The sequence below is a fragment of the Populus trichocarpa genome, chromosome 6 (assembly GCF_000002775.5).
Source record: "Populus trichocarpa isolate Nisqually-1 chromosome 6, P.trichocarpa_v4.1, whole genome shotgun sequence".
Taxonomy (NCBI): domain Eukaryota; kingdom Viridiplantae; phylum Streptophyta; class Magnoliopsida; order Malpighiales; family Salicaceae; genus Populus; species Populus trichocarpa.
Window position 1 is genome coordinate 10959277 of NC_037290.2, and position 19634 is coordinate 10978910.

Consider the following 19634-nt stretch of genomic DNA (forward strand, 5'->3'; position numbering starts at 1 on the left):
CCTTGCTCGCGCAGAAGCTTCCTTTTAAGAGGAACGCTCCCCTATCCATGAATTTTTACATCTAATAACTTCAACAAATCGTTTAGCCTTGTTCATCTTTAGCGTAAGAGCGCTCGATCAGTAAGCTATTACGCACTTTTTCAAAGGTGGTTGCTTTTAGGCAATCCTCCTAGCTATCTCTGCATCCTTCTCTCTCTTTTTTTTGTATCACTAAGTGGTAATTTAGGGGCCTTAGCTAGTGATCTGGGTTATTTCTCTCTTGACAATGAAGCTTAGCCCCCGTTATCTCATTAGTCGACCTTGGCCCCTGTTATTTTGCAAATTAACACGAGATGATTCGGGTTATTTTTTTGTCCTTTTTTATATTTGATTTTTTTTAATTTAATCCTTCAAAATTGGGTTGATTAGGAATTGAGATTGATAATTTTTTTTATTTATTTTCTATAAGGTTATCACAGTCTTATGAGAGTCACGGGTTAGGTTGGTTAATTATTTTTCTTTTTTTTATTTGAATTCTTTTGAATTGCATCCTTCAATATTAGGTTGATTATGAATTAAACTTCATAATTTGTTTTGGTTTGCATTCTATGAGGTTATCTCTATAGTTTTGAAACCCGACCCGCTTATATATATATATATGACCGAAACAACGTTGTTGTGGCCTTTTACAGTTAAAAGGCCAAAACGAGAAGAATTATCAATTGAACTAGCACTGCAACTAATTAATTTCAAACCTTATTAAAGAAATCCTCAAACCCATTTCAGTCGTGAAGAAGAGCAGAGGAGCAGAAGACTCTTGAATCCTTGATCGCTGTTTCAAATATGCGAATAAGGTTAGATGAGCTGTTGTTACTTATCTCTTTCTTCTTTCGCTCTCTCTTTTCTTTCTTCTGTGCCGCTGTTTCAAATCCTTGATCGCTATTTGTTTTGAACTTGCAGCTCTTTACTATAACAGTGGCATCGATTCTTTCTTATTCTCACACCCACAGGTATGTTTCTCACTTTCTCTGTTCTTTTCTTTTCTGTAAATTGACTGTTGTTCTTTTCTTTTCTCATTGTTATTTCCGCAACTGAATAAAGGATTAATTTTTCTTGATTTATTTCTTTGTAAGTTTCATTTTAGTTAACTGTCTCATTTATCTTCTTTATGTTCATTTGAATTGCTTGACAAAGAAGATGACTTAGTAGTGCAACTGTGTTTGTGTGTTTGTTCTACTGCTTCTGCAATCCCGAATTCAAGCTAGTTGTTCGTTAACTGTGTTTCATTTTAGTTAACTGTGTTTGTTTTTTTGTTCTGCTTCTGCTTTTGCAAATTAGTTAGTTGATGTTATCAACTTTTGCTAGAGTTACTGTAAAACCTAGATTTTTATTTAAGCTGGTTGTGCTTAGTTTTTTATGGATTGATCTGTTTGCCATCCAGTGTTTAACATCATTCAACCTTCAGGATCATTTACTATCATTTTAGTTGATTTTAGTTGACTAATAATTTAACCTTCAGGCTCATCCAGTGTTTGATTTTTTATGTTAGCTTTCATTTATGTTGTGGATCTTGTTAGTAATCTAGTATCAGACTTTCCTTTCCCTCTGTCTAGTATCCTTGCAAGGTTCCATTAGGAAACAAAATTTTCTCAATATAAGAAAAGAATCTTAAAAAATAATATTGAAGTCATTTATTCATTAGTCATTGTTAATCTAATGAATGGATTGCAAAGTGTTTTGCTGCTTAGTCTGAATATATAATAAAAATATACGATTTGGCTTGAAATTATATTCCCTCTTATAAATTATGTCAGGTCCTTAAAATATCTTCACATGATGGTAGTACTCTAAGTAGTGATCCTTCAACAGCCCAATTTCATCGACATTTGATCCAAATTTTGCTCCTATGGACACAGAAGAACTTAACGTGTTCATTCAACAAAAGTGAATGTATTGTTGATTTAGAATTTATGTTGTTGGATGTTTTGTTTTAAATATTTTAGAATTTATATTTGGTTTGTGTTTTGGATATTGAATTAAATTTATGTTGTTGGTTTAAAATTTAAATTTGGTTTATATAAGTGTTGCATTGTAACTAGTTAAGTGTTTTCTATAGGTTTTTTTTTTTTGGGTTGACCCGGGTCAACCCATCTGACCCGTGACCCGATTGTTAGACCGGGTCGACGACCAGGTCGGGTTTCAAAACTATGGTTATCTTGGTCTCATGACCTAAGTCATGGGTTTGGTCGGTTAACTCGTGTAGTTTTTGTGTTTTTTTTTTAATTTCACCCTTAAGCATTGGGTTGATTGAGAATTGAGTTTCATAATTTATTTCAATTTATTTTCTATGGAGTTATTCTGATCTTACAATCCATGTTTGACAGATTGACATGAGTTAACTCGATTTATTTTTTAGTTGAATTTTGTTTTCAGCTTTATCATTCAACATTAAGTTGTTTGAGAATTGAGTTTGATAAAAAAGAAAAATCTTATTTGCTTTTTATAAGGTTTTTATGGTCTCATGACCTTGATAGTGGATTTGACAAGTTAACTCGAGTTGATTCGAATTGATCTAATATGTTATCGTTTCAATATTTTTAAAAAAAGTTGTTATCCTCATTTTTTTTTACTTCAAATAATATTTTTATCGGTTGTTTGGGTTATCTTTAAATCTATCAAATCGACCAAGTTAGGTCAATTCTTATATAATTTAATTTTTTTTGGTTAAAAAACACATTAACATATTATTTTTACATTAAAAAAAACTAGTGTTCTCACTATGTCTCGAATTACGTTTTAAATGGTGACATGATTATATGGAAAGAAATTGTGATTAAAAAAAAGGCAGCAAATTGAAAAGTATAATGAAGTAAATTGCACGAAAGAATTAATTATATATTTTTTTATTACATATTTGGATGAGTTGATTAGCGTTCGCAAATGAAAGCATATATTCGGATGTGACTAAAAAATCGACTCATAAAAGAATTTGAGTTAATATGCTAGTCACTGGTTTTAAATTTGATCTGAAAATAAAGTAAAGAAAAATCATAAACAAATTACTTGTTTGTTTGCTGAAAAGTAGTTTTTTTTTAGAAAATAAATTCCGGGGAAAGTGAATTCCGGAAAAGTATTTTCCGATATTTGGTAGTGTAATGAAAAATAAGTTGGAAAATATTTTCCAGTGTTTGGTTATATTATGGAAAATGAGCTGGAAAATAACTTATTAATGTTTTATTTTTTTCAAGTTTATTAAAATAACGAGGAACAAATCTTACAAATTAAAAAGTTGAATGAGAATGAAATTGAAAAAAAATATAATTTCATAAATTATCTCAAATAAAATAAATAATAATCAAAATAATAGAGATCAAATAAAAAATAAACAAAAATTGAAAGATGAAGAAATTAAAATAATAATAATTAACATTTCATAAATTATTTCAAATAAAATAAGTAACAATCAAAAGAATGAGGACCAAATTTGATAGATAAAAAATTTCAATAAAAAAATGATAAGGAAAAAGCAAATAGCAATTATAAAAATAAGGACCAAAGTTAATATAAAAATTAAATTTTAAGATATGAAATTAAAAAATAAATATTCAAAACAAAATATATATAGCAATCAAAAGTTTGAGGATCAAATTTGATATAATCAGCAAATAATGACATTTCTAAATTTTTCACAACTTCCGAAAAGTGTTTTCCGCCCAAATTTTCCAGGAAAACACTTTCCTGAAAACCAAGCCAAATTTTCCTTTGACTGGAAAGTGTTTTCCGTTGACCAACTTTCCTAATGGCAAATAAACACATGAAAGGTTGGAAAGTGGTTTTCCAGAAACCACTTTCCGGAAAACAAACACAGCCAAAAGGGAAAACACTTTCCTGAAAACCAAGTCAAATTTTTCTTTGACTGGAAAGTGTTTTCCTGGAAAATTTGGGCGGAAAACACTTTCCGGAAGTTGTGAAAAATTTAAAAATGTCATATTATTTGCTGATTATATCAAATTTGGTCCTCAAACTTTTATTTGCTATATATATTTTGTTTTGAATATTAATTTTTCAATTTCATCTCTTAAAATTTAATTTTTATATTAACTTTGGTCCTCATTTTTATAATTGTTATTTGCTTTTGCCTTATTTTTTTTATTGAAATTTTTTATGTATCAAATTTGATCCTCATTCTTTTGATTGTTACTTATTTTATTTGAAATAATTTATGAAATGTTAATTATTATTATTTTAATTTCTTCATCTTTCAATTTTTTATTTTATTTTTTAGATTTGATCTCTATTATTTTGATTATTATTTATTTTATTTTAGATAATTTATGAAATTATATTTTTTTTCAAATTCATTCTTATTCAACTTTTTAATTTGTAAGATTTGTTTCTCATTATTTTAATAAACTTGAGAAAAATAAAACATTAATAAGTTATTTTCCAGCTCATTTTCCATGACATAACCAAACACTGGAAAATATTTTCCAACTTATTTTCCATTACACTACCAAACATCAGAAAATAATTCATTTTCCCTGAATTCTCTTTCCCGAAATTCACTTTCCAAAAGGAAACTACTTTCCAGCAAATAAACATGGCCTTAATTAACGACACCAATTCCATATAAATAGAAGGGGGGAATTGAGGTTTAAAAAAAAAAATGGTGGGTTCCCTCAGTGGCGGAGGGAGGGGGGCTGGCAGGGGCTGGGGCCCCTGCAAGAAAATGCCCCTCCCTTGTAAATATTTATAATTTTAATAAAAATAACTGAATTTTTTTCTTTGCCCCCTCTAATTTATAATTTTCCCCCCTAACTATTTTTTCTTGCTCCGCCCCTGGGTTCACTAATTACCATTTTATAAAACAATGTAGATTTTAACAGTGTTTTGTGATTTTTTTGGATATTTAAGTTTTTTTTATCATTATTTTTTTAAATTTCATCCTTTATTATTACATTGATTAGAGATTGAACCTAATAATTTATTTGTATTACTTTCTATAAGGTTATCGCGGTCTTAAAAAACTTCACAACATTAGATTATTTCTCGGTTTTGCAAAATAAAAATGGTTTTCTTATTAAAAATTAGAGGACCAAAATTTATGGCGGGGCAAAAATGCAAGCTTTTTTTTTCTCATTGTTCATTCAACATCTTTTTAAGGAATTTTTCTTTTTGGAGTTTTTTCAATTTTTTTTTGTCCTGACAATTATATGTTTGGTTCAATACTTTATTTTGTTCACATTTTAGTTTCTAGATTTAAGAGGAGAAAGAGTTAGCAGAAAACAACAAAGAAAAAGAAGTGATTGATTAGCTTGATTTTGTGGACAAAAAGGCTAAAATTGATGTCAATGTGTTCCTTTTAATGAAAAAAATGTTATTGAGGTATTTTTTAGCTTCTATATTTCCATAAAAAATAGATAAGGATTGAGAATGGTTTTTTTTCTAGCTAATTTTGTGTTTTAAAACTAATTTAAGGGTGTTTTAAATTGAAAAATTAGTCTATTGAGGTTCTAATGTTACTTATTAGGTGTTTTTAAGTTAAATATGTCAAAAATGGATTATTGGATCCAAAAAACTCCAGCCTAATTTTTCAGCCACTTATCCTTTACTCGAAATTTGAAAGTTTGTCATAACAGACAATGTGTTGTCTAATTTCTTATAAAATAAATAATATGGTAGATGGCATGTCGTTCGCTCTTCTATAAACAAAAAAAAACATATTTACCCCCCCCCCCCAAAAAAAAAATATTTGTGGCCTAGGCACTTTGCTCATTTCTATGGTTTTTTTCCAATATTGTTTTTACTGAGATGTGCTATATATATAAAAAATGCTTAATGTGTTGTTGTTGTTGTTATTCAATTTTGCAATTGTTCTTAAATAAATATTATATATTTTTATGGGAATTTTAACGATTTCTTTTTTAATTATTATTTACCTGATATTCAAAAATAAAAGATTTCTCATGAATATTTAATGAAAATAAATTTTTTAGTTCTTTAAATTTTTTGATAGATTTCTTATATGATTTTATAACATTTATTATTATTTTTCCTTTTAATCTTATGTAATTGAAACATTATTTTAATATGTTTTGTTTACTTGCTTTTGAGATTATAATATGTTTTTATTTAAAAAAACAGTACATACAATAAAAAAAAAGCTTTCATTAAAAAATAAATAAAGAGATGTGTTGATAAGAAAAATCAAATAAATACATTTAACATTGATAATTATATTTGTTGTTTTTTGTGTGAATGTTTCTTTTTATAATCTTTTAATTAAATAAAAAATAAATTCCAAGAAGTAATGTTATTAGACTCAGTAAGAGCCATGATCTAGGTCACAAGTTGAGTGGGTTAACCTAGTTTTACCCACAAAACATCATCATTCCAATATTTTTTATTAGAAAAAATTAAATCGACGTTACATTTAATCTGTTAAAGGCAAATTAGGTTTTTTTTCGAGTTGACCAAGTCGCAAGTGCACCTGGTAGGTTGGTCGGGCCACACAGGTTAATTCCCACTTGATTAATTTTGAAACCGGCTCAATCTAAAGGCAAGGTTATTCGGTCACCATGTTAACACACATGAGTTTGGCAGAGTTTAATAACATTGTCGAAGAGTAAACAATTATGTCTTTAGCTTTTTAGTTAAACCGAGTTTGACGGAGTTGATTGCGTCGCATTAAATCAACTTCTATATAATTTAATTTGAAACCCGAGTCAAACAAGGAGTTAGGTTTGGAGGCTTCCAGGTTAACATGCCAAGACAGATATTAATTACTGCCAAAGAGTTCATAAGGCAACGCGTGTACAATATATTATTCTTATGTTTTTTTAATATATTTTTGAAAATTTATTATTTTTTAGTTAAAACTTTGTTTTATGATTATGATAAGATGTTTTTTTAAAAAAAAAATATTTTAAAAAATGCAAAATAAGAATTTATCGTGTTAATAAGATAAAGAAGTTTTAATTAGACAAACCCCTTTTTTATTTTTATTTTAAATCATCTAAAATGTTTTTTATATTTATTTTGATTACTTTTATTTTTATTAAACTGTAATATAAAAAAAATATTTAACATGATATTTCAATCGTTATAGGTTTTCATAGAAATGTTAATAATTTGTTTTTAATTATTATGTATCTAATATGAAAAAAACAATCTCATGAATATTCAATTAAAATAAATTTTTTTATTTTTAAAATTTCTTTAATGGATTCTTAACATGATTTCATTATATTTATTATTTTTTTTCTTCAATCACATAAAAAATATTAAGACTTGGACAATTTTTATTGTAAAAGAAATTATATGAATCATGAAAAATAATTTCAATAAAAAAATATATTTTTCTCTGATTATAATTTTATGTATTATCATTTCTGTAAAGGTGTAGTTTTATAATTGTTTAATAATTAAAAAAAATTCAAAAGCAAGGTTATAAAACCCGATCGAGATGCCTCGATCATAAAGTGGGTGGGTTAACTCGATTTCATCTTGATCAATCTAAAACATTGTTGTTTTATTTTTTATATAAAAATAAGCTAAACTAGCATTGTTTTTTATTTTTTTTTCTTTAAAAATTAAGCCCATGTTTTTTCCAGGTTATTCGATTTGCGGGTGCACCCACTAAATTAGCGATGTCATATTGAATCTACTTTAACAGATCATCATGTAAACCCACCATGTCACATTGAGCAACTGACTGGTGACTTCAAGTTCTACTCTATTTGAAACCAATTTTGGCATTGCTTAGTTCTTGTCTCCCATTTAATTTGATATGGAAAAAAAAAAAAAACAATACTGTAAATTTACCATGTTGCCTTTAGCGATGAAACCCAAGAAGAAAATCTCCGCCGTTCCTTTTGCAACACTTCCCCTCACTTTCCATGACTTTCATCTGTGATAGATCACCTCCTCTCTTAAATTCTGGATTTCAAGCTCGTGGCCTGATGCATGGTGGTGGTATCATGTAAGTAATGTGGTTTCAAGTCTGTGTAAAAAGTCGAGAAGTTGTAATAATTGATGGGTTCTGAAACGGGAAGGTAACGATAAGAACTGGAAGGAGCTAGGAATTGCTGTGGGTGGGTATACAAGGTTATTTATACAGAAATCCATGGGTGATTCTGCTAAGAACTTTTCTTAACAAAAAATGAAGATTTAAGAAGAAAAATGAGGAGAGAATTGAGAAGAAAAGATGGAGAGAAACGCAGCAAGCTGGGATTCTTCCGTACCTTGTTAATTTTATTTGAGGATTTCGATTCTTCTTACTACCTGACTCGTAGCTAACTAATTTTATTTGACAATAAACAAGGCTTGATACGCGTAGGGAGACAAGCCAGATGGGTCCTCACTTCAATCCATATCTCTTTCTGTAGGTAATAAATAATAAATATGGAAAAAGCTAAGCTCATATAAATGCCTCCTTATTACCCTCGCCTTTTTTGTCTCCCTTTTCCCCCCGTTAATCCATGAAGACTTTTCTGTCGCCCCGGCTACTTGCTTTGTATCTGGATTTACCGGCAATTTTTTTTTTATGGCTATAAAAGATAATAATTTCTTATCCAACATTGACTTGTGTTTATTGAAATAGTTGGCTGAGAATAACCCCAAGGTCAAGACTTTTCTCAAGGACAAGGAGCACAACCTTGAGAAGGCTCATGTCACTCTTGCCACAAGCGAAGCCATGGTGTTACGGCTGTAGCTGGTTACGAGCTTCTCCTTCATCAAAAGGTCCCTGTGGAATTGACTGCCCTCCTTTTCACTGCTGAAATGGCAGCTCTGGAAGCAGAAATCGGTTCTGTTGATAGCGAAAAAGCTGTACCGAAAAATGAGTGGCCCCATGTTACCATATGGACCGGAGAAAAAATGGCAGCCAAGGAGGCCAACAGATTGCCTCAATTGCTTCTGTAGGGAAAAGCAACGCGATTTGAAATCAATCCACCCATCACCATATCTGGCACACTGGGATTGTATCGAGTTCTTTGATAGTTCTTCCTAAAATATAAAGGTCGAGGAATGGTTTTTGCATTTTATGTAAAAGCTGTCTGAAAAATTCTGTAGGTGATAGGGCATTAGGCTACGATGGTTGCTAGGATATGCTCGCCCAAGAAACAGGTGGAAATTGAGTTCTGCTCCTGAAAATTTGTATACACGCAGGCTAAGCAGAATAACAAAGCAGATAGAATTTGTTACTTCCATGTCGTGTCAGTTCTCTCGACTTCTTTATGCTTGCCTAGGCATTTTCTGGACCATCATGATTAATGTTGTCATTATGTTCTCTATTTCTTGGCCCAGTCTCAGCAAAACCAGCTAATCAGTATTTCCAAGAGCAAAATGATGCATGTAGCGGCCAAGGCAAGTCCATGAACGGAGTAGCTAAGAAAACGCTTACTGACAAACAATTCATTTTATTGCAGCTCTTCTTTGCCTCAGGCGAATATGACTCTCTACACTTCCGGTTAAAGTGAGTCAAGGATGGTCATGCAAGGAGCAAACTCTGAACTCTATGAGAGAGCCTTGAATGAAACATGTACTAATGCTTTATAACCTAAAATAGGAGCACTCCAAGAAACCTACAAGTTTATGCCGGAGCACGCTAGTAAAAGAATTCGAAGAAAGCCAGTTTTTTTTTTTATTTTATAACTTCACCAATTCCACCACCAAGTCAAATGCAAGTCCATAAGCTAGCCATCTCCCTCTCTCGTGCGCCGACAAACACATGGGACAGAACAGGGAGGGAAAGAACTATCCTTGAAAACAGCTAAAAGAGTCATCAAATCCATTGGCCTATCTACCAAGACTCATAAATTAGAAAGTAATCAAAGCAAAGCACCTTCAAAATTTTTAGTCTGGCAATTTGCTGAAGGTTCATCAGTCCACAACATTCACCTTCTCCGCAGCTAGATTTGGTAAAATCGCCACCGCCTCTCCATCAATGACGAGAAGCTTATCGTTCTTGAAGCACCTTGTCAAGAATTTTACTCTGATCATTTAACAGCCAGAAACCGAGTCAAGTGCTGCTGTCATTACTTCAGGACAAAAACAGAAAGCGTAATGTAGCTTACATGTATCTACTCTTGTTTTCTCTTATATTAGTAGCTTGTACCTCTCCAACAACTGCATCTCCAACATATACAGGGCTTTTATAATGTAAGCTTTGAGAAACATATACGGCTCCAGGCTACAAAAGTTTGGCAATCTCAACATCAACTGTCAATTGAAGAATGAAAAGCCAATAACTTGAATCTTAAAAAAGAGGGTAGGAGTCATGTCTTACAAAGTGGGATGCAATAATCCGAGGAAATAGAGCAGCAACCAGCATTCCATGGACAAGCCGATCCTCAAATCCAGCATTCCGGGCAAATTCAGAATCGAAATGCAATGGATTGGAATCATGACTCGCCTTTGAATATTCAGTAACGTCCTCGTTTGTGAATATCCTCGTTTGTCTTAAAGTATCTCCGGTTTTCAGAACCTGCCGTGGAGGCGGGGCTGTCCCTGAAAAGTTTCTCGTACAAGGGACTGAACTCGAAACCAAACTTCTGATAAGCATCCTGTTTCTACTAAGCATTTTAGCAAACACTTGGAGTACGTAAAAGGGGAAACGGGTTCGATGAAAAGAACTTGCTAATCAGCAACAAGCATTTTAACAAACATTTGAAGTGCATTCAATCAAGCATAAGAGTAATTCTAAGGTTGGGTGAATTTCAATTTGTGGTGGTTTTTCAACACGTTTTGTTGACGGTTTCTAGTAGCCCTGTATGGCTTGTGGTTCCAATACAAGTGCCATTTTTATTCAGCTGTTGTGGAGTTGAGGCGGAAAGACATACCTCATAGTAAAACACTAGTCACGTGCCGGCGCTCCACGCTAAATAAAATGCAATCATCGGCAACTTTTCACCTATGAAAAAACACTAGGCACATATGTTGTGTGGGAAGAGCTTTTAATTTTTTTATTTGATAATATAACAATAAAATTGTTTTTTTATAAAGAAAATAATAATTTCAACTCTATTTAAAAATATAATTTTCTTACATAATTTCTGCCTTTTTTTATCTGTATACTACTTTAAAAAAAACATATTTTTCCTCGGTTTTTATTCCGATAAGAATAAAAAACAATGAGAATCAACAAGAAAAAATCTAGATGATTTGAGAAAAAAATAATAAATTTTTTTGTTCAATTAGAACTTCATTATATCATTAATTTCCTTTGCTTTTTTTTCATTGGAATAATGTTTTTAAAACAACTTATCAAAACCATGCAAGTTTTAATAATATATATTTATATATAACGCGAATGTATTAGGAAAGAAAAAAAAAACGCACTACTCATATGCTGAAACAAGAAACTTTTCAGAATCTATTTTTTTTTAACAAATTACATGATTATATATATATATAAAAGAAGTTCACAAGAAAGGCTGTAAAATTCCTACGTGAGGAATGTAGAATATGCAGATGAAAGTTCCAATAGAAGGAGAGAATGAATTTCTTGAAAGGAAAAGAAGAATTGTTCACGACTGAATAATCTGCATGCAGAGTCTTCTTCTCATTTTTCTTATTCTTTACAGATTACATGAATGAATATATATACACATATTTGAACTAACTTTCTCAACTAACTAATAATATTCAACTAACTTTAACGGTTATAACTAACTTAACTAATAATATCCAACTAACTTTGTAACTATATATATATATATATATATGAAGATATGAGGATTGCAGAATAAGGATAGAATGGCTTTAGGCTGCTGTGGGCATTGATGCTTCTGCAGGTTGCTTGTTGTTGTTTATGTGCATATTTGTAGTTTGTTGTAGATTTCAATAAAGGCAACAAAAAAATTAATGGGGGAAAATTATAGTTTTTTTTTTCAAAACCTTCTTTTATGACTCATGTTATATTTTCTTTAGTTTATTAAAATAAAGTAAAAAAATCAAAGAAAAATATTTGTGATAACTATACTGACTCGAGCTTCATTTTCATAGAATATCCCCGACCATAAATAATAATAATAAAAAAATCTGCATTTCAAAGATATTTATGATAACTATAATGATTTCTTTTTCCGATTATTTCTTTTTTTCTCTCTCAAAACCCAGAGACTATAAAACATGGTGACAATAAAGTTTAAGGAAAAAAACAAATGAATCTAAAACTAAGGGTATCAAATCTAAAAGTGAAGAAATGGATTTGAACCTAGTAGTTCTATCAAAGAGAGGAGATGGGTTGGAAGTAGAATCAGGGATGGTAGAAGAACCTCTTCAGCATTTTTGTAGAGAGAACTTTACAAGAAAAGAGGTTGTTCGAACGAAATAAGATTTATAACCCCAAGAATAATTTGAGAAGTTTTTGAATTAAGCTTACACGGTTGCCTGAGCTTAACTTGAAAGACGGAGAGTTCCAAAGCTTGCTTCGTGTGAGGAGAGGAAATATAGAAGGGAGTATGGCTGCTGCATATATGTAAGCATGGCTAAATCCTTTCTCCATGCACTAATCAACCTCGAGTTCTGGTATTTTATGTCTTGTTTCCCGAAAGAGAGAATCTTGGAGGATGCCTGGGAACACGTGGAGAAGGGTTTATTTCTCACCAAAACTCCTCTTTTTTTTCTTATTTGGAGGTCTATCATGCTATAGCAACGCGGTGGTCAGTGGTTCATTTTTCAGTATCACAATTATTGATTTTATTTTTTTTCAATCAATCCAACAGCCACCCCGCCCTAGACAACATTTTCTCAGAAGCCCATATCAAAGCTAACAATATTCCCAAACAGATCCCTCCCTAAGTCTAGCCTGGCATTCACGCCATCTTTGATGAGTTAATCTCAGGGAAATTCGAACTTCGTTTAATCTGGAGAGCTTGCGTGTGCCTGGACCCAAGACCATGTATAACCAAGGCATACATATCTAAACAACTTCTAGAGCATATCCAAGCCAGCAGCCCGCACGGTCCATGAACTTATAGCTAGTGTCAAGGCACAAGCACAACGAATATTTTGATCAGTCATCTCCTCTCCAAAGAACCCTGTATTTTTATTAGTTCGCCTTTGTTACTTGTCTGAAAGTGTCCCTGATTTTAAAAGCAGCATAATTAATTGCACAGGCAAGCGGGAAGAAACGAGAGAGGGGTGTCCATGGCAATGATACCCTAATGGAAGCAGGCAACTTGCTCCTTAATACCTTGAAACTGTTGTTGTTATGACCTTTTAGTGTGTATTTAGTAATACAATACAGGTGTTTTTCACTTGAAAATATACCAAATTGATGCTTTTTAGGTGTTTTTTTTTTTTTTTTTTGACATCTTCGTATCAAAACCATCTAAAATCACTTTAAAAATCATCATTTTGATGCTTTTACTGTCTAGACACTCTTTCAAAAGATATGAAGCCGTATTACTAAACAGGAACTTAAACGCACTTAAAATCATGTAATATGGCATGCATTCCCAATACTAAAATAGCAAGAGAATACAGTTACTTCCAGTGGCGTGAGATCTTGATCAATGTCAAAGGGCATAACCTACGCATGCAGGTAATATGAAGAGGGGTGGTAAAAGCATTCTCAACCAGGGTTTTCATACTTAACCGAGGTCCACTATCTCTTTATAGCCAAGGGAGCTCGTGTATTAAAAGTTCAAGAAACAATATTTCAAGAGAGAGAAAACTGGATCAGGAGCATATGATTATTACACATGATAAAAGGTATGATCCAGTTAATAGGTGTGCTTGATAATAGTGTTTATACAGGGTTTGAAGATCATGATTTCTTACTCGGTTGTTTATTCATTTGCTTTTCCTTCAATGATCCTCCATTGTGCCACATTATATGTTGCCTGCAAATATACAGGAATAGCATCATAAATTTGGACTTGTAAGTATTAAGATGTTATTCTGTCAAGGATATTCAGCTAACTACCATTCTTGAAATTATAGAAAAGTCACATGATGCAGAAAGAGCCAACAAATTCAAGTCATTAGATAGGAAAAAACTTAGTTATAAAATGTGGAAAGAGCAAAACTACTTCTATATTAGGCAAGGAGAATTGCCCTTTATACAAGAGTTGCACATATAATCTCTGAGATTTTAAATATAATCCATTAGGACATATGATGAGATTTCCCCGTAACAAACTCCCATTTGGAGCAGTTTCTTACTGAGGCTCATACATCTTGTATTAATCTTACTGTTTTTAAAGTGAACAAGACAGGAAAAAAGAAACGAAACAAGTTTACCACTTATGTTGTAGCAAAGAATATTTGGATCCATATCTTCAATTGCTTCTTTAGCTAGTCAGACTTCTTCATTAGACTCAATAGGACGCCTGCACCAAGACTTGTTGCCACAAATCCAAGGGACGCCTCGGTTGATATGTGAAAACCTGCATTAAAAAAATGAAATCTTGAGCTTGAGTGAAATGAAAATTTATCAGAAAGTAGAACCAGTAAAGGGCTAGAAGATCCCACCCATAAAATCCAGAATCATTTTGCATCCAATGAAACCTAGAACAATAGCTATCGATGGCTGAGGAACACAAACGCAAGACAAAAAAAAAAGATCCTGTAAGTATAGAATATAGATTCATACTTGTCAACATAGAGTGACTGCAATAACTGGACAAAGTGACAGCAAGTTAGTTTATGAACTGCACAAAGGAGGTATACTCCTCTCATTCCTTGGATGTTTCACAGATTAACCTTGCCTAGACCAGAACATGAATTTTATCTAAGGCTTGATGTGTCTGCATGTAAGAAATCCTTATGGGTATTGAGTGGATAGATGATGCAATTGTATAGAGAATTGCAAGTGACTTGCGGTTGATAGAATTCAATTACAGAGAAGGTCCTCTCATGTGCTTTCCTATCTTACCCTGATCTCTCATTTGAGCAAATACATTTTGCCATCTAGGAAATTTTGATATTTAAGGTTGTTTCTCCTTGACAGAACATCAAAACATAGAAGTTCGTTGTATTTATTCCGAACTACATCATCCCTAGCATGAACAGCTTTCATCTAATAGAAATATTTAATGTGGCAACCTAGATTGTCTATTAATGGTTCTAGCATGGAACAAACCACAAAAACTATAAAATGAAGGAAATGAGCTAAAACAAACGCAACTAAGAACCCATGAAAACTGGTACATCATGACTGTCTTGCACAAAATTAAAGTGGAGTACACGGCAGAAGTCAATGATTCATGTAAACAATAAAAACAATTTACCTGTAAATACTCCAAATCTGCCATACCCTCAGAAATTAGTGTGTAAAGAGACCTCAGACCTACATTAGACAGGAATGTGGCCAATCAGCCTCTAATGGAGTCATCTCTTATTTGACTTCAGAAGTATTCCATAATCAGTACAGATACATCTGTGGTTCAATTATAAGGTAACTCAATTGTAGAAGAACAAAGATAAGGCAATAGCAGTTTAAAATTGAAGATGCAAAACCAAACCATATGTTGAAATATATTGTATCAGAGGCACACAGGATGTGCAGTACTGGTAGCCTAAAAACCTTGAATTTTTTTTGGTTTTGCCAAGTACTAAGTGGAGTGGCAATGGGCACGCATAGAGAGAGATTTTCTTCTTTCTTTCATCCCTTTCTCTCATCTTTTCTTTTCTGTTCTTTTTGTGTGTGTGTGTGTGTGTTTGGACCAAGAAAAGGAAAAATAGAGAAACACATCCAACTTCTAAATGCTATGATTTTATCCATTTATCAAACACAGTGGATTTCAGATATGGAATTAACAATTGTAAGCCTAATATTAAAACAAAATAGAATTACCTAAAATGGCAAAGAGATTAGAAGAAAAAACTATGAAAGGATCCCGTGTAACACCAAAAACAGCTGGTATGGAGTCAACCTAAAGAACATGAACAATGTGTGAACATTCTATAGACAACATCAATCAGCAAATCCATTCATATTTACATACATGGTAAAAATGTGTTGGATATATACAGTTATTTTCCTCTGTGTGTGCAGGTGTCACAGAGATGAAGAAAAAGAGAACCTACAGCAAATGCTATATCACTGAGCTCAATAACTGCTACTGTCAGAAGTAAGGGTGTAGCCTGCCCAAAATGGTTGATGCCTGTTAGAAATAAAGTACTTAGTATAATTTAGGATGTATAAAAGCCTCTATGCTAAGTTTATGATGCGATATTATTTTTCATGCACTAACGTAACTAGTTGGACCATTTCCATGTCATGAATGACTTACTTTCCACAAACCATCCTCACGTGTTATGAATTTGTTCCCATCATAATTAGCTGCAACATTAAGGACAAAAAAAATATCAAAAATATTGTAACTATAAATCAGTTCAAAGTTTGTGACTCAATATATTTTGACCCTTAAGTTTTTGTTTGTTTGTTTATGGAAGGCTAACACAATATGTCAACGTAACGAAATTACATAAGCAATATACTTTTATGAAGTAGAGAGAAAGCAAGAGAGGTTTTTTTCTTTTTTGGAGGGGGGGTCCCTAATTATTTTGACCCTTCAACTTTTAATGAAGTTAAAGTTTGTTGAGTCTTGGTTCTTTTGATTCCAATCAACAAAAAAAAAAACCATTTCAAAATGATACTGAATGACAATTGTCATTCTCGTATCTTATTATCAAGGACCTCTAGCCACTGTCATCGACATTAGACTAATTGGTCTATTTCTAACCACATTGGGGCTTCCTGGAAATCTGAAGTTCTGGATCTAGGTTTCCTCATATTTTGAGGTTTAATTTGCTCGATGGAAGTCTCTAATAATTTCAAGGATCAAAAACAAACTTTAAAGAAAGTAAATGTCGCACAGAAGGACATTACAAGTGACAGGGATAAATCTCTGGCACGTCTTCACTATAAAGTTGTCTGATAGGTCGCTGTCATCCTCTTCAGTGGCAAATAGCTACAGTTACACAAGGAAAGCAATAAGTCTACATTAATTTAAGCAATGGGAATTAACACAAAGGGCCACATGCTGTAGGTGAAATAAACTGTCACAAAAATGACAGATTCAACAATCAAAAATTGAAATATGCAATAATGGAGGTGGTTTCCAGGCTCAAGAAGAGACCTGATATCTGGCCCACAGTGAATTCCCAACAAAACCAGCTAAAGAGCTAGTATATTTCTTGTCTTTATAGCCCGTTTTGAAAAGTAATTAAGGAAATGGAAGGCATAGATCACCAACAGTTTCTATGTCCTCGTAGAAAAGATATGTCACCTTGAAAGATGAGTAAAGGAGTATTGTAGCCAGGAATAGGTTGACTGCCTCAAACCTCTAAAACATCAAAACAGAAAAATCAGAAAAAAGAGCTCATAGACGGAGAAAATGCAAAAACTTGCCTCTCAACTAGGGATTTACCTGGAGAGTAGCTGTTCCAAGAAGTATCAATGACAAACGGAAGATGATTGCGCCAGCAATTCCATATGAAAGCACCCGATTCTATATTTCCAACACGTCAAATTTTCCATTATCACAGTTTACATGGAATGTATTGGGGTGTATGGATAAAAATATTCATGAATAATAGATTGGAAGTCCAAGACTGCATTATGTATGATCATAATGTTCATGTTGTAAATAGAAAGCCATTGCATTACCTGATACATAAGTGGCACTTTAAAATACTTGAAAATCAGAACAAAGACAAATAGATTGTCCACCGACAAGCTTTGCTCCAAAATATACCTGAAATGATCCATGATATTCATTATGGTGGATATCACTCAAGCTTAATGGTACAGACTGGCAAATGCAAGACAAGATATCAAACAAAGACATCAAAGAAAATAGCTATTTTGGACCACACTTAGCAGAAACAATTGTAGAAATTAAAGTTTAAAATGCAAAATATATGCAGTGAAAAAATGCTTCTTAAAGAAACGACCCAGAACTAGCTAGTTTCACCAACCGCATCTTTTCAGGAGCTTCATACTATATTCCTATCAATTCTCCATTGCCATCAATACAGATTAATAAAGAGGGTTCCATGAACGCCAAAATACAGACCAGGGCCTAAGCAACTGGGCATAATATTTTTCACTACACAATACCTACTACATACATAGATCCTTTCCAGGACAATAATAGCACCTGTTTCATACTCTCACAATCTCATTTTCCTTCATTCTTACATTTTAGCACTTTTTAAAAAAAAATTCTTGTAGGTCCTAAATCTTAACATGATGCATAATATAAAAAGAAAATCCAAAATAAACAAATCATGCGTCGAATCAACAGGGGAAAAAAAGGGTGGGGGTGGGGGTTTCACAGGGTAAAATTATGGTACCCGGCAAAAAACTCAGACGCCTTGCCAACACCATCTTTCAAACCAATACCAAAGCCAAATGCCACAGCAGTGCACACCTGCAAGAACCATTGAATACATTTATTCGAAGCTAGACAATGACGGAACCAACAGATTCAGGATGCACAAAGTCACTTACACATAAAGCAACAGTTTTAATCGATGTCTTATAATTTCCTTTAACTTTCTCCTCTGCTTTATCCACAGAAGGGGGAGCAGTAGAGGTAATAAATTTGCTAACATCATCGCGTGTCTGAGAACTCGTCTTCACAGCTTCTGCAGATTTAAAGAGGAAAAAAAAAAGAGCAAATGATACGCCCAATTTATATGAACAAAGCTGTAATCCCTTAAAAAAAGGGTACAAAAACCTGAAGGGGATAGATCATCCTCCTGTTCAGTGCCTCTTGCACATGAAATTGGAGAATTCTGGCCACGGCGTTTGCTAATAACTGCAATTCAACATTTGAACAACGATTAAAAACTGATTTCATGCAAATGTAAAGAGAGGGAGGGAGAGAGTGGACCTGAATTGAAAGAAGGGAAATGAGGATGAGAGAATTGGACACTATAAGTGTAATTAGCTGGCGAAACCTTGAGGGAGAGTGGAATGATGCTATTATTGTGGATTACTGAAGTTAATCTCATTGTGTTTTTTTTTTTAGGGATTTGTAGTTTAGATGGAGAATTTGGAGTTCAAATTCCAAATAAGAAAAAAGGGAATGGAGCGATGAGAATGGAAGAGAGAGAGAGAGATGGTTTGGCTTATTTAACAGTCTCTTGTGCGATCCAGCAGCACTACAAGTTCCAGCTCCTGTGTTCTAGGTTTGCGTAACAGGCAGATTAGATAAAAGTTACCTGGCCAGCGATTCACCATGAGTTAGATTAAAAAAAAAATACACAAATAAAATACTATCAAAGCGTTTTAAAACAGGAAGAAAAATTCTGATTGTAAATTTAAAATGTGAAAAGGGAGGCTTTTATGCACAATAATTTTTAGAGGGTGTTTCGCAGTGTGGTAGTGATTACTTTTCAAATAATTTTTTGTGCTAAAATACATGTCAATGATGTTTTTTTTATTTTTAAAAAATTATTTTTGATATCAGCACATCAAAACTATCCAAAACATACAAGTCATATTAAATTTTAGCAAAAAATAAAAAATTAAATTTTTTAGGAACATGATTTGCACCGCGTTCCCAAACGCTCTCTTAATGTTATTAGGATGTTTTTACACACAAAAAAAAGTCATTAGAGTTTTTTTATATATAAAAAAAACAATAATTAAAATAAAATAAAATAATTTGCTATGATAATTGATAACCCCT

General features: G+C 32.5%; 2 protein-coding genes across 4 annotated transcripts; both read right to left on the bottom strand.

The window, feature by feature from the left end:
• Positions 1–9598: 9598 nt before the first annotated feature.
• LOC18100256 (uncharacterized) lies at positions 9599–10967 on the bottom strand. 2 transcript variants are annotated; one of them, XM_024603347.2, is made up of 4 exons: positions 10821–10967; positions 10268–10544; positions 10056–10171; positions 9599–9973 (listed from the first exon to the last, which is right to left on the bottom strand). In XM_024603347.2, exons 1-4 carry the CDS (start codon positions 10823–10825, stop codon positions 9862–9864), a joined length of 510 nt encoding a protein of 169 aa, XP_024459115.2. In that variant the 5' UTR covers positions 10826–10967; the 3' UTR covers positions 9599–9861. The 2 variants fall into 2 exon arrangements, with proteins under 2 accessions (XP_024459115.2, XP_006381527.2); XM_006381465.3 differs by having other exon boundaries at positions 10268–10919.
• A 2580-nt stretch (positions 10968–13547) lies between these two features.
• Positions 13548–19149, bottom strand: LOC7479513 (thylakoid membrane protein TERC, chloroplastic). Of its 2 annotated transcripts, XM_024602586.2 has the most exons (15): positions 18834–19139; positions 18678–18758; positions 18449–18585; positions 18292–18368; positions 17603–17690; positions 17364–17444; positions 17223–17279; positions 16823–16904; positions 16224–16273; positions 16018–16074; positions 15785–15863; positions 15219–15277; positions 14461–14518; positions 14230–14375; positions 13548–13829 (listed from the first exon to the last, which is right to left on the bottom strand). In XM_024602586.2, exons 1-14 carry the CDS (start codon positions 18952–18954, stop codon positions 14284–14286), a joined length of 1119 nt encoding a protein of 372 aa, XP_024458354.1. In that variant the 5' UTR covers positions 18955–19139; the 3' UTR covers positions 13548–13829; positions 14230–14283. The 2 variants fall into 2 exon arrangements, with proteins under 2 accessions (XP_024458354.1, XP_024458355.1); XM_024602587.2 differs by lacking the exons at positions 13548–13829; positions 14230–14375; positions 14461–14518 and having other exon boundaries at positions 15219–15367; positions 18834–19149.
• Positions 19150–19634: the final 485 nt, after the last annotated feature.

Coding starts and splice junctions, on each gene's coding strand:
- LOC18100256 (XM_006381465.3), bottom strand. CDS start 10,561: ATGCTTAGTAGAAACAGGATGCTTATCAGAAGTTTGGTTTCGAGTTCA. Junction 10,172..10,267: donor GGATTATTGCATCCCACTTT/GTAAGACATGAC, acceptor AAACTTTTGTAG/CCTGGAGCCGTATATGTTTC. Junction 9,974..10,055: donor GAAAACAAGAGTAGATACAT/GTAAGCTACATT, acceptor TTAAATGATCAG/AGTAAAATTCTTGACAAGGT.
- LOC7479513 (XM_024602586.2), bottom strand. CDS start 18,954: ATGAGATTAACTTCAGTAATCCACAATAATAGCATCATTCCACTCTCC. Junction 16,274..16,822: donor GAGATTTATCCCTGTCACTT/GTAATGTCCTTC, acceptor TTAATGTTGCAG/CTAATTATGATGGGAACAAA. Junction 15,278..15,784: donor TAATCTCTTTGCCATTTTAG/GTAATTCTATTT, acceptor TGTCTAATGTAG/GTCTGAGGTCTCTTTACACA.